At 37.4% G+C, this 13,239-nt stretch overlaps 1 protein-coding gene across 5 annotated transcripts in view; it reads right to left on the bottom strand.

Moving 5' to 3' along the window:
* Window positions 1-13,239, bottom strand: part of FAM120B (family with sequence similarity 120B) — a 63,022-nt gene that overhangs the window by 36,115 nt on the left and 13,668 nt on the right. For all 5 annotated transcript variants that reach the window (XM_056343686.1, XM_056343687.1, XM_056343688.1 and 2 more), the window contains exons 3-4: window positions 12,660-12,840; window positions 6,498-6,593 (exon numbers count right to left, since the gene is read on the bottom strand). In XM_056343686.1, coding sequence (XP_056199661.1) covers window positions 6,498-6,593; window positions 12,660-12,840 — 277 coding nt within the window. The remainder of the gene's footprint in view (window positions 1-6,497; window positions 6,594-12,659; window positions 12,841-13,239) is intronic.

The raw sequence follows: 13,239 nt of genomic DNA, 5'->3' as shown, positions 1-13,239 counted from the left end.
CAAAACTTGGCATTTGAAAAAAAAAAAACCAAAAAAATTTAAGGCCTGTAATTTAAACAAATTGTATTGAATCCAGGCATGTTTAAGCAGAGTGGACTGAATTCAACTGTTATAACAATATAGACAAGCAGGCTTTTACCCTTTGCAAGAACAAAGTTTGCCTACAAGTGTGTCCTTTCCCTTGGGGATCCACAGCTTTAAACAAGGTTAGCTTCATCAAAAAATAGTGATTCAGCAGAAAACAACCACATCTGTTTCTTCTCTCTCTCCTAGAGCTAGTGTATCAGAGGTCCTTGAAGGATTCTTGCATTGCCTCTATAATCACCTGTTCTAATGAACAAATGGGTCACCTACACCATTTGCTGTCCAATACACATCCTCCAAAACACACTGTGCTGGTGTATCTCCTCCGCAGTAGGTTCCAGTCTGGGAACAAAACCCAAATCTATCTGGTATTTTGCACTCCCTAGGCTACTGTATGAAACACTGTTGCAACCACACACAAAAGAATTGTCATTAGTTGTGTATAATGTATTTTTCCCGTCTTTCTACAGCATCATTCACCCTGGCCTCTAAATCCTTGATATTTACCCCATTTTGCCACGTGTGAACTGTCAGATTTGCTCCCCATTTAAATTACATTTAATCTGTTATCAGAATAAACACTAATGCACATGAAATAACAGAACAGCTAACTAGTTAAGCCTAAGAATTCCAATTAATGCCAGAATCCTCCCCAAAAGTACTGCTGCTTCTGTAGTTAACTAAAACGAGGTGTGAATTTTAAATGTGGACTAATTAAGCTACATTTGGTAACACCTTTTCCTTTTTTGTGTGACATGCAGCAGCTGTAGTCCAGTTAGGAACACTTGGGTGATAATAAATAGTTAAAGTGACAAGGTGCTGAAATCTACACAGAGGATGTTTATTTAGCCAAGAAAGCCCATTAACCAAATGGTACTAATTCTTTGGAAAGAGGGAAACTAGAAGAGAAGTTAGTATTTTCTTTCTTCATCTCCCTGATGGATTTTTTTTTTTTTACTATTTTTAAGACTAACTCTCCCATCAAAAGTTTTAACCATGTAAAGATCTACCATCATGATTGTAGGGAAATATATATATTAAGAAAAAAATACCAGTTGCTTGATCAGTGTTAGAAATGCAGGTTAGCAATAACACAAATACTGGGAGTGAGTGGGCCAGTACAGACTGCATGACTCAGATTGCTGGTTTTGATACTGGTAATTGCTGCCTTAAGAAAAAAAAAAAAAACAAAAAACAAAAAACAAAAACAGAACAGCAGAGTCTAAGTTCCAGGAAGAAAAGCAAATATAACATGCATAAAAACAAAACAAAGACAGCTCTTCTACCAAGCCTAAGAAACTTTAATGTCTGAGACAATTTTTGCATGGGTAAACTCAAACAGTTTTGATGGTTTCTGCTTTCCAGAAGGTTCCCAGCCAGCTGCACATGAAGAGATACACCAAGAATTAGTTAAAAGTACTCTTTCCATTTGTGCAGGTTTTTTTTTAATGAATTGCATCCAGGGGTACCTAATTATAGAAATCCTTCTCCAGAGTAAACCCATGAACTACATCAATAATCAAGATTACATATCTATATTGAGAGAGCTCAACAAAAAATTCAAGACATCTGTTCCATAAACAGTTTCTTACACTTTGAGAATCAACATCTACTTGTGTCTGGGAAAAAGAGGTACTGATGAATTATGAGTTATTTACTCTGGGAAGGAAAACTTGACGCTATTTCTTTTTGGAACATACCAACCTAAAGCATTATTTTTCTGAAAGGATCTCTTATACGAGTAATTAAATTTCATACCAACAGCGATCCATTACATTAACCCTTAAATGAAAGATAAGTAAAACAAAGAAACAAATACACTGAAGTGTAATGACTCTCCCATCATGTGTGCAGTCAACAATAGACCCCCACAACTGCTCTCTGCTCTAGTTACATTCTCACTACATACTTCACAGCAATTAGAAAATGTTCCTGAAAGAGAGAATTCACTTACATAGGGAGGGAGGAGCAATATGTTACTTTCTGAACACATCTAAATATTTAGTAAATTAACCTAAAAAAAACCCCAAAAGTGAGTAACAAAAGGGAAACAGAACAAAACATGCTTAGGTATATATTATTGATACATCTTTACAGTAAAGATTAGTCATTAGAAAATTATCTGTCCTACTGGGGTTGTAGGAGCCCTAAGTTCATATGATTTAGAGATATTCAAACACTGCATATACTTATGGCTATTCTCAACTTGCACAAAACTGCGTGAAAATCATATTCAGTATTATGTAAACTGTAATCCTTGGGAACTCCAAGAAGAGAGTCACAAAGACCTCCACAGAGGTCAAGAGATACTTCTTGCCTAAATACAAAATGGACAACCAACAAGTTAAGAGAAAAAGCATTGATTAATTTTTTTTTCCTTTTTCCCTTACACTCACACATTCAAAGACACTGTCATATACCAAGCATCACGATAATCAAGAGCACTTCAAGGGAATGCATAAATATTTATTTCACTTGTTTGAACTTCAATAACTGATTTATGAATATGCGATGCATGCAAAAGTTGTGGAATGCATTAATACTACATCGTTGAACTCAAGGCTTATACAAAGGTGATCCTCACATTCATACTAACTTAAAACATGCCATCACTGTGTATACAGGCATAAATGTATAATATTAACTGTTAATGCACATTTGAAGTAGTGACTATTGAAACTTCATTTTATAACACCAGTAACAGAACTTTAACATTTAATCGCTTTACATGCCCATGTAAATACTGAGCAATGAAAATAAGTTTATAAAAATGTACTTGCTAGGAACACTCAACATTAACTTGTCAACAACTGTGGCCAATTTTAAAGATGCCATAAACCCAAAGGCCAGTTAAATCTGACCATTAAAGAAGCATTCCAGAGACAGCATTTTGAACGTAAGCGTATTTGTGACATATTCCTGTAAGATGCAATGATTAGAATACTGGAAGCACATCCAAACTCCTGTGGTATGAAGCTACAATATCCTACGCATTTTCGGAAGAAATAAAATAAAAAGCAGAATCAATAAATTTCCAGTAAAGACTTTAAAACTTCCTCTGTTCCATATAAATTGCACACATATCAAATAGATCCACTATGTTCACAAGATATGGATGTTAAAAAGTACTTTCTTGGATCACAGGTCTTCTAACAAAATTAATTTCTCAGAGACATTTTTTATCAGTTTAAGTGCTGCTCTGTCAGTGTGTGGGAAACATCATGATCACATTCATTCAACTGAAAAGAAACATTCCAGAAGGGAGAAAGAGACAGAGAATACGAGCAAATGCAGATGCTTATTCAGAAGACTGTCTCTCAAGAAAAATACATATACATAGTATGCACTATATTTTAAAAACATATTAAGCTATCATCTTCCAGACTTTAGGATTTAATATTTCATTTTAAAAAAAGAGCTAACATTCAATCTATCACCTGCAAGCTTTTCAGATGCAAGACATTCTGCTGTTTTTTGCACATGCACAAAATCAGTGGGAATTCTACTTTTTAAAAAAAAAAAATCAATGCGAAATTTAAAATATCTATGGTTATGGGAATTACAGTTCAAAGTTTATATCAAATATTATTTCTACAGACTTTTTAATCTAAATCAAATTTAGAGTCATGATTTCCCATATATTCTCAGTATACTTCTAAAGTAATTGTTTTCCAAAAACCATAAAACAAAGAACCTTCCCAGATTAATTGCACCTGTGATTTTTCAGATAATTTCTGGTAAGGTTTTTTCTGGTTTTGAGTAACCTGATCTTGACTGACAGCTTTGAACTCTAACTTCCTATAACAACTTCTTTAAATTTAGCTCTAAATATGATCCCTGTCTGAAAAATGTGATGTGCTGTTGAGAACCTTATTTGGTGAATTTGAAAGTCATGCTGTGGAAAATAAAAGATGCATGAGCGAATGTAAGGCATACAAATATGGACTGCAAAAATTTTAGAAAAATATTTGTTCGCTGAAGGAATGACAACAGAGCACTAAAAATAAACACTAGAAGTCCTCCTCCCCTTTTTTAATAGTCTGCTTGAGCAGCCTTTCATTGCTGGGTTAGTAAAGATTATGGCTGAGAAGACCCTGTTTTTATAAACTCCTCTTATGTGGTTACTAAAAACAAGCAAACACAGTGATTTCAAATCTTGTTTACTGTCAACATGAAGGTGGGTTCTATGTGTAGCATGTTTGCAGCGCAGTACAACCAGCGAACGTGAGATTAAGGGGATTCCTCTCCAGAAAGGGAGAAAGGTACTGTACTATTTGGGAAGGAAAATTTCATAACAATAAATACAGTATATTTATCATTAAACTGAAATGTAACTACATAAGTATGGTCTATACTTGGTTGAATTTTGTTTGCTTGTTTTACAAATGCATGTCCCCAGACCATTTTATGCTGAAATAAAACAGTTGTACAGGACAGACCAATCAATTTTTATCCTGCATATTCATATCCATTTGGAAAATTCTGCAGCAATTTTATGCTATCATCAAGTCAATTAGATAATCACTCTCTTAATATCAGGGTACTGGACAGTGAAACCACTGTATATCAAATGAAACCTTGTTTGTGCTTTTTCTGTATAATTCATCTCTTTCCAAACAGTTCCCTTCAAAAGGATTTTGAAGAGGCTAACATCTAAAGAGCAACTGTTTTACCTTTATCCTTGAATGAGAAGACTCACATCAGACATACGAGTTTCAAATATGAAGATAAATGTATAATCTTAGGATACCTTAAAAGAAAATTTACTATAACCTTAGAAGAGTAAAACCAAGCAGGTTCTAAAGCAATATCTAACCAACAAAGATTAAAAAAAAAAAAAAAAAAAGTGCATGCATTTCAACTGCTTCTGGATCTGGATTTAGACCAGATCAGAGCAAGGACTACTACAGAAACCTCTGGGTACAGAGGGAAGAAGCACTGGTAATTACTCTCAAAAAGTTGAGTAGATAATTTTTCTGAAGAACATGGCAATGATATTGTATATCAATGGAACTAATTAATTTAATTTAAAGACAAAAAAACCCCTCTGAGCTCCTGGTCCACAGGATAGCAGATGACTAGACAGAGAGAGCAAGTTGTGAGAGTAAATAGAGGGGTTATGACTACAATAGCATGGAGAAATGAACAATCAGAGTAATTTTCCCTCTGAAATAACAAGATTGAATCAGTACTTTTACTTCCTATCCTAAACTTTTATTGCATGACACAATTTAGTGACATATACAGTGGCCAATCTTTTCACTAATGTGCATGATACTTCCTCATAAATGTAACACATTCCTCCTAACACTAATTTCACTAAGAGTGTTTATGAATGTGTCCTTTACCAAAGGAAAGAAGATAAAAACACACAAAACACTTGATACTTAAGACCACAGAAAGAGCTTCACAGAAACAGAGCGCCTAATTATTTTTTAATTGAAAGCTGGATTCTCTTTTTGGGTTTTCACAGGTGATCTAAAAAGTACTCTTTTTTTATATTCTCCGCCAGCCTTGTTAACACACTCTCTAACAGCTTAACAGAAGAATTTTAATAAGGCCCTACACACCACTTATCCTGACCTCAGAGCCACATTTAGAACCTTTAAGAAATTGTTTGCATTTTAGAAGTGACGTTTGAATTAGCACATAGACACATTCTCCCCCTGTGCTGGGCACTGGTGATGCCGCTCCTGGACCCCTGTGTTCAGCTTTGGGCCCCTCACTGCAGGGGGACGTGGAGGGGCTGGAGCGTGTCCAGAGCCGGGCAGGGGGCTGGGGCGGGGGCTGGGGCACCAGCCTTGTGAGGGGCGGCTGAGGGACGTGGGGGGGTTGGCCTGGAGAGGAGGGGGCTCAGGGGGGACCTGATCGCTCTCCGCAGCCACCTGACAGGGGCCATAGGCAGCGGGGGTCGGTCTCTTCTCCTGGATAATAAGAAATAGGACAAGATGAAACGGCCTCAAGTTGGACCAGGGGATGTTTAGATTGGATATTAGGAAAATTTCTTCACTGAAAGGGTGGTCAAGCATTGGAACAGGCTGCCCAGGGAGGTGGTGGAATCACCATCCTTGCAGGTATTTAAAAAATACGTAGATGCAGCACTTAGCAACATGGTTGATTGATGCACTTGGCAGTCCTGGGTTAATGGTTGGACTTGATGATCTCAAAGGTCTTTTCCAACCTAAATGGTTTCATGATTCTGTGATAGCAATAACATGTAGGTCAAAGCTGAATCCTATTACAATTACACAGGGTAATTAAAAGCAATTACAGGCATGCAGCATTTCTACTTTAGCTCCTTGTTCTCCACAGTAATTTTGGATTCCATATCAAACATGTAATGATGGATTGTCTAACCTGATTTTAGTGATGTCATTATTTCCGTTCAGACTTAAAACACATTTTTATTTTACCTGGAATAGAAGGTTGTACAGGTTGTATCAGCTCTGGCTGCTGGAGAGGATTTCCAAAATAGACAAACCACTCTTTTACCAAAGGATAGGGTCCACCTAAAAAACACAGAATTGGATCATTAAGTCAAATGCAAGTATTGACACTAGTGTAAAAGCTGGAAGCAGTGGCGATCAGGATTGTAAAGTAATAGAAGGCGCTTCATAATGACTTGTTTGCTCAGCTTCTTCAAAAACAAACCAAGGAAAATTAGTGTTGGTATCTTTATACCAAATCACCAGAATAAAGGAAGAGAGTTTGAATTACATACTATAAACACAAGTTTGGAGTTGGGAACTGCAGCCAAAAAGGTAAGTACAAGAGTCTGTGGAAGGCATTGTAAAATGGCTTTCAGCCAGTTTTAGGCCTTCCCATTCCAAGGCAGTTCAGCAAGCTGTGGAGGTATCTGGCACAGCTTAGGGACCTATATGGGACACCTCAGTCTCTCAAGGCTGTCACACTGCCACATATGCAGGCAGTCCTTAATATGATTCTCCTCCCAACTTGCCCTGACATTTCCTGTGTCAGGGTTTGAGACAAAATCTTTATAAGGAGGCCTTGATGGCTATTTGAAAGCTGACAGCAATGGAGTCATCCCACTGTCAGATGCAGAGCTTTTACAGCCCATTGTTCCAGACCTTTTATCTAGTATAAAGGGACTGTTTATGCATAATAGCTCAAGTGGCTTCCCACCCCCTAACCTCAATTCTGCCCTGCCCCCCAGTAAAGAGTAGGGTGCCTCTTAAATTAAAAATTCCACTACTGAAATTGGGCATCTACTTGAAGCTTTAAAAAAAAAAAAAAAAACAACCAAACAACGCAGAAAAAACTCAGGCATTTAAGAATTTTTGAAATGCAGTCTATCAAATATCCAATCATTCCAATGCAAGTCTTCATAAAAAAACCCCTACAATCATTATCATTGTTATAAATGATGCTTCTGAATTCTGTCCAGATTTTGCTTACGGTAACCCTAAATTTCCACTCTCTGTAGTCTGGTAAAGAGCACAAATTAAACAGATTTAGCTAGTCCTAGGCACTTGGAATAGTATTTTCAAATCTTTTCCAGGCAAATCTCAAAGCTTTCTTTCCCCCTGCCCCCCTTTGCTTGTCCCTTTCCAGATTCACAAAACTGCATCTCTAATTCCTTCCAGCTCTCACCCAGTGCTGAAGCCACTGGTTTTAAAAATTCCTGCCTTTTATCAATTCCAATCAGCCTGCACTTTACTGCACAAGTATTTCTGACACCACACTATAAGCCGTAATCAAAAACTTCACCTAGCTTAAAACAAACTAAACAAATCTCTCCAACACCCCACTCTACCACCCCAAAAAGTTTGTTCACATTCATCTCCTGATCCTGTTCATAGCTCAACAATGCAAAAGACTGTTAGCATGAATGAACAAATAGAGTGCTATGGTGCAAGGGCAGAAATTCCTCAGATGGAATTCTAGTGCCAGGGATAAGAAGGAGGGAAAAGAACACAACAAAATCTGTTTTACAGTCCTGCTTCTTCCCTCCTTACCCACGGACCTGCAACACAAACTCCCAATAAAGGTGAAGGACTGAAGGACCAACATCTGGACCAACAAGGGACAGCATTACACCAGGCTTGCCATGCTTCACTGATCAAAACCTGATGACACTAAGAATAAAATGAAAAAATGCCTACACTGGGGAAAAACAAAGCCTTAGATTGCACACACCAGTCATCTGCGTACTCCTGAATAGTCTCACATCTTGATTACAAATCATTGCCTACGATAACGCTATCTCATGAACAGACCCCTCCAATTTAATAACCCAAAGTCACTTTCAGAAACATTCTGACGTTTTAGCATTCTGTTTTAAGATTTATTATGTAAATTACTCTGATTTATTCAATCTGTTCAGCTTACCCAGCCTCCCAGATTTTAGCCTGGCTTCTTAATGAAGCAAGCTTAATACAATTAGGACATCTGTCTTGCAATTAATTCATGGATGCACTGCTCCGTTTCAACTAAATCTGACAGAGGAGAAAAGACTTCAAATTTATTAAAATCCTAAACATTTTGTGAAACTGGTGACTCAGCTGAGGGATCCTGTTAAAGCACCAACTGAAACAAAGGCAGGAAAGTCAAGTTACCTCATGTATGCGAACACACTGGATGGCAAATCAATACACAAGTAGCTATAAAAGAGCCAGAGGTGAGTAAGAAGGTAGACAGGATTTGGGGAGAGCAGAAGGCAACAGGGAACAAACTTAGCAACTCATATATTGCCAGAAGGAGTTGTGAAGGACACGGGGAGAGGCTAAGAGAAGTCTAGGAAGAGGAATGGAAATATAAAAGCTTTGCTGAGGGGAAGCTGGTGAGGAGAGTCACTCTTTATGAGTTCCACAACTCACAGAACAACTTATCAAAACGTCTCTCAATTCCACATGCCAGTAAAATACTATTTTTACATCACCCATTGACCTCAAGCACAGTAAAAAGAGAAGTCAATAGGAAACCTCAGGGAACAGTACCACATCTGCTGCGTGCTTTTCACTATTATAGTCCATTAGTTCCATTAGTTACAAAAGTATATTACTGTTCCCGTAAGTAGCCAAATAAATACAAGCTGAAAGCAAGGTCCTGCAAATCAACAGCACATTAACATAGCAAGAACAAAATGGAGACATGATTACTAAATGCCAACCCTCCCTGCATGGAAATATCTCTGGAAAAAAACAGTAATTTTTAAAACTTTTTTCCCCACACTGTACTTACAGAATATCACCACTGAAATTCAAAAAACAGCAGTTCCTTTGTTTAAATAGATTCTGAACAACCTGTGGAAGCACTGCTTAGACAGCCTAAGGAAAATTTCAACTATGTGCAAAACACCAAAACACAAGACAGCTGGAAACGCTGTTATATGTGCTCTCTTACACCTGCAACGATGCCACCCCTCCTGAGTGGTCACTGGTGATAACTGGCAAAAATTCTTCTAACAGACTGTTTTTGACAGTATCACAGTGAGGATCAGTCTGGCCTGCTGATGTTTGAACTGGGAGTGATTCCAGGACTTCCAGGAGCTGGCCACAGGCTTAGGCTACGTTACAAAACCTCCTAATTGGCAACAGTTATGCAGGTGCAGGTATTTCCATGGACTGCACTAGTGCCAAAACCTGCTGGCTTTGTTCTGAACTCTTCGCACACAAAAGAAAGAGCTTGGCTGGCCTACCAAAGAGCACTACTTACTGTTATTTTCCCATCCTTGACTTTTCCCAATCGTACTGTTTTTCTATGAAAGATACTAGAAGTTGACAATTTATGTATCACTATATGCAATATTCCACGTAATGATCAGAAAAAGCTCAATTAATTTTAAAGATATTTTTAAAATACACAGGCAACCAATGCCATGTTATTAGGATCACCATCAACCCCTATTTATTTTTGTAGGGTCAAAAATAAAACTGTGATTCTAGCAACATCTTCTATGAGTAAAGGTACGCGCATGCTTACCATATACCAAACTATGACAAAGGCATAGCTACATGAGTAATTCTTTGAGCAGCACTGCTAACTTTTACAGGCTACCACTGATTTGCTCATTCCCACTCCCTGCCATTCTCTCGGGCTGTTTCACCACAGCAGTTTGTGGCTGCACAGAGTCAGATGGGGAAACAGAACCAGATTAGTTACCTGACTGCAAGAAAGTGAGGGAAGGGAGAGAGGGACTGTTTTCAGTTTCTCAAACTAGGACACCACACAGCTGCACCAACAGCTGCACCAGCACAACTGAGAGGTTGTGCAGGGACTGAAATGAGTGGCTGTGCAAGAAAATTACTTAAACTGGCAGTGACAGCAAAAGAAATGCTTATCATATTGTGGCTTCAGGCAAAGTGGCACGGTCTAGGTGGGTGATTCCAAAAGATATGACAACATCCAGCTCCTATGCATTCTTGGGTCTCTTAAGGAGCCTTGGAAATCTCAACCTAGACATTCAAAACTAACAGTTCCTTCTTTCAGGATAAAGGAAACAGTTAACATTATTTTTAATCTGCTCTTACTAAAACTGTAACCACTGCTTTTACTAAATGTTGGCTGCTTTGCTATCCCTATTTAACAATAAATAAGCAGATGTGCAAACTGCAAAGAGGTTAGTTTCCATCACAGGGATTTTGTAATTGAGGGATCTTAAGGAATAAAAAAAAAGGATCACTAACACATACATCTGTGCTGCAAAGTGGAACACTGTGTAGAGTTAGCCAAGTTAGCTTCAAATGAGCTACATCAGGGACTGTAGCGTAATGGCAGTAGACTCCACGTGTACTAATTTAATTGGTTACCTCCTTCCAATAAACTGATTTTTAATGCCAAACCAAAGTAATTCTACATACTATTATAACCTACATACAGTGTAGGTTACTTCTTCCCATCCTACCCCTCATCAAATCAGAAAAAACAGTCAACTTGACCTCATCTGAGGAAAACCAGCATAGGATTCTAGTTACTTCGTAATAAACAAAACTTCCTCGTAGGTCCAGCAGCAAATTCATATAAAATAATGCTTACATTGCCTTATGAATTCCCATACAGACTCTGATTACTGAGCTACACTTTCACCTTAGAAGCAACTATCCACTGGAATAAAAATCCAACCCATGAACTACTAGGAAGTGGCATGGTTAAAGCAGTTTTAGAGGTAGATACATGCACTAAAAATGCAGATTTAATAGGGGTGTCCACGCATACACACTCTTCCTGCCTTTCTGGAAGGCTTAAGGATTGAGGGTACACTGATTTACTTTAGAAAATTATCTCCGTAATTTGAAGTATTAACTGGGAAGAAATAATACGTTATCTACGTTTTTTTCTAAAATCACTTTCTTAGAAGAATTCTTGACTTCTTTCATGTTCAAATTTCATTTTCAATAATATTCTAAATTAATGTTTCTGTATTTCAATTCTAATCTTCATCAGAGTACTACAAACACTGTAACACAAATGCAAATCTGCCTACTACCCTGCCATCTCACAGAAACAATTGTTAATTAGAAGTTTTGGTCTGGTTGTTTCAGAAGACAACAATGAATATCCTGCTGGTTAGAAGAATAAACAAAACCCAACCAAGTTATAATTGTCTACAGAATTTAGAGGCAGTAGGCTGAAAAATGAAAAATGACAGATGTGCATGACTACCGCTGAGATTTTTGTTAACTCTCTCCAAGTGACTATGTAAACTCTGATTCAGTTTTTCCTACTTTTTTCCCTATTATGGCACAACTTCAGCCTCTAGCTACTGAAGGAAGTCAGGTACTTAATTACCTTTCTGTGCCTTTCTAAGCACATACGTTGAAGATTAGCTTTGATGGTGGTGTATTTTCATCAGTAAAATGTAAAATGATTACCAAGGTGAAATCAATGTATTGAAGAGAATAAAAGTTCAGTACATTTTAATTTTTCAAATAACTGTCTAAAAGACACTCTAAAGATAACATTAATGGAAGTCTTAAGAACACAAAGATTGTCCAAGGATGTGAATAACGAATTCCCTGTCTTAAACCAGGAGAATAAAAACATATATGTATACCTGCTACAGTATCTGTTTATACCACTGGATAAAGGAATCATATTTTCTTGCACTTTGATGAAAGAACTAATAATCAGTGGCATGACCACTTGCATTTGTATTACTACAGTAACTATCCACTGTTCTTAAAATTGCAGACTTAAAATCAATAGAAGGTAAAATAGTAACACTGCATTACTGTTTTGTGGGAGTATATTACAACTCACTAATTCATTAGGAGCCATGCTCATCAAAGCAATGTAAGGTTTCATACCCTCTCAAACATTTAAAATCTTCTAAATGTCATTGCTTTGATCAGTCTTTTGATCATGAACTTTCACAAATTCCCATTTAACAAGGAAGAAAATACCTGTTTTTAAAAACCTCTTTAAAAGCACTGAAATTGAACATGTAGAAAAACTGCAATTTCACTGCACATTTTCTGATTAAGAAGTACACTTCAGCTGCCCAGTTTCTCTCCTAAAGGCCACACCGGTGAAGCCACTGAAACAATTAATTCAAGATTTCCTATTTCAAAATTGAAAGTATGCTTGTATAATGGTGTAAGTAGTTTAATCCTTACCTTTTCCAGACTCCAACAAGACAGAATAAATATGCTGACGAGCAGGACGGTAGATAAGTGCCTGTCCAGGAATTTCCATATCACATTCATCTTCCAAAGAGTTGCTGCACTCGATCTCTCCATTACTCAGGATGTTGAAGATTGTATAATTCTCAGATTGGATATGCTGTTCTTTAGCTAACTGTTTGTTCAAAGAAGAAAGAAGACATTATCTCCAAAATTAACAAGGATCAAAAGGTGACAAAATGTATTCGCTGTTCGAGGAAATAGTACTTCCTCTATCAGTGGAAATGGAGGGGATGGCCAGGGAGGTAATAAGGGCTTTTTCAAATAACACCAGTATAGTGTATCTTCAGGTGCCTATCCTTTTGTAGACAGGAATCCCCAGGAAATGCATCATTGCCTTTCTTAGCCCCTCCTGGAATTGCTAAAACTTGGGTATTTTTAATGACAGTTTTTTAGAGAGTAATTATTCTTAAAATTAATTCTGAATGCAGACAGAAAAATGACCTGCCCTCCTCCAGTCACCTGAAAAAGTATCTTCCCTTTTTAAATACTGAGTGAGGGCATGACAAAATCC

The sequence above is a fragment of the Falco biarmicus genome, chromosome 6 (assembly GCF_023638135.1).
Source record: "Falco biarmicus isolate bFalBia1 chromosome 6, bFalBia1.pri, whole genome shotgun sequence".
In the NCBI taxonomy this organism is placed as follows: domain Eukaryota; kingdom Metazoa; phylum Chordata; class Aves; order Falconiformes; family Falconidae; genus Falco; species Falco biarmicus.
This window is presented reverse-complemented; position numbering and strand designations above follow the sequence as displayed.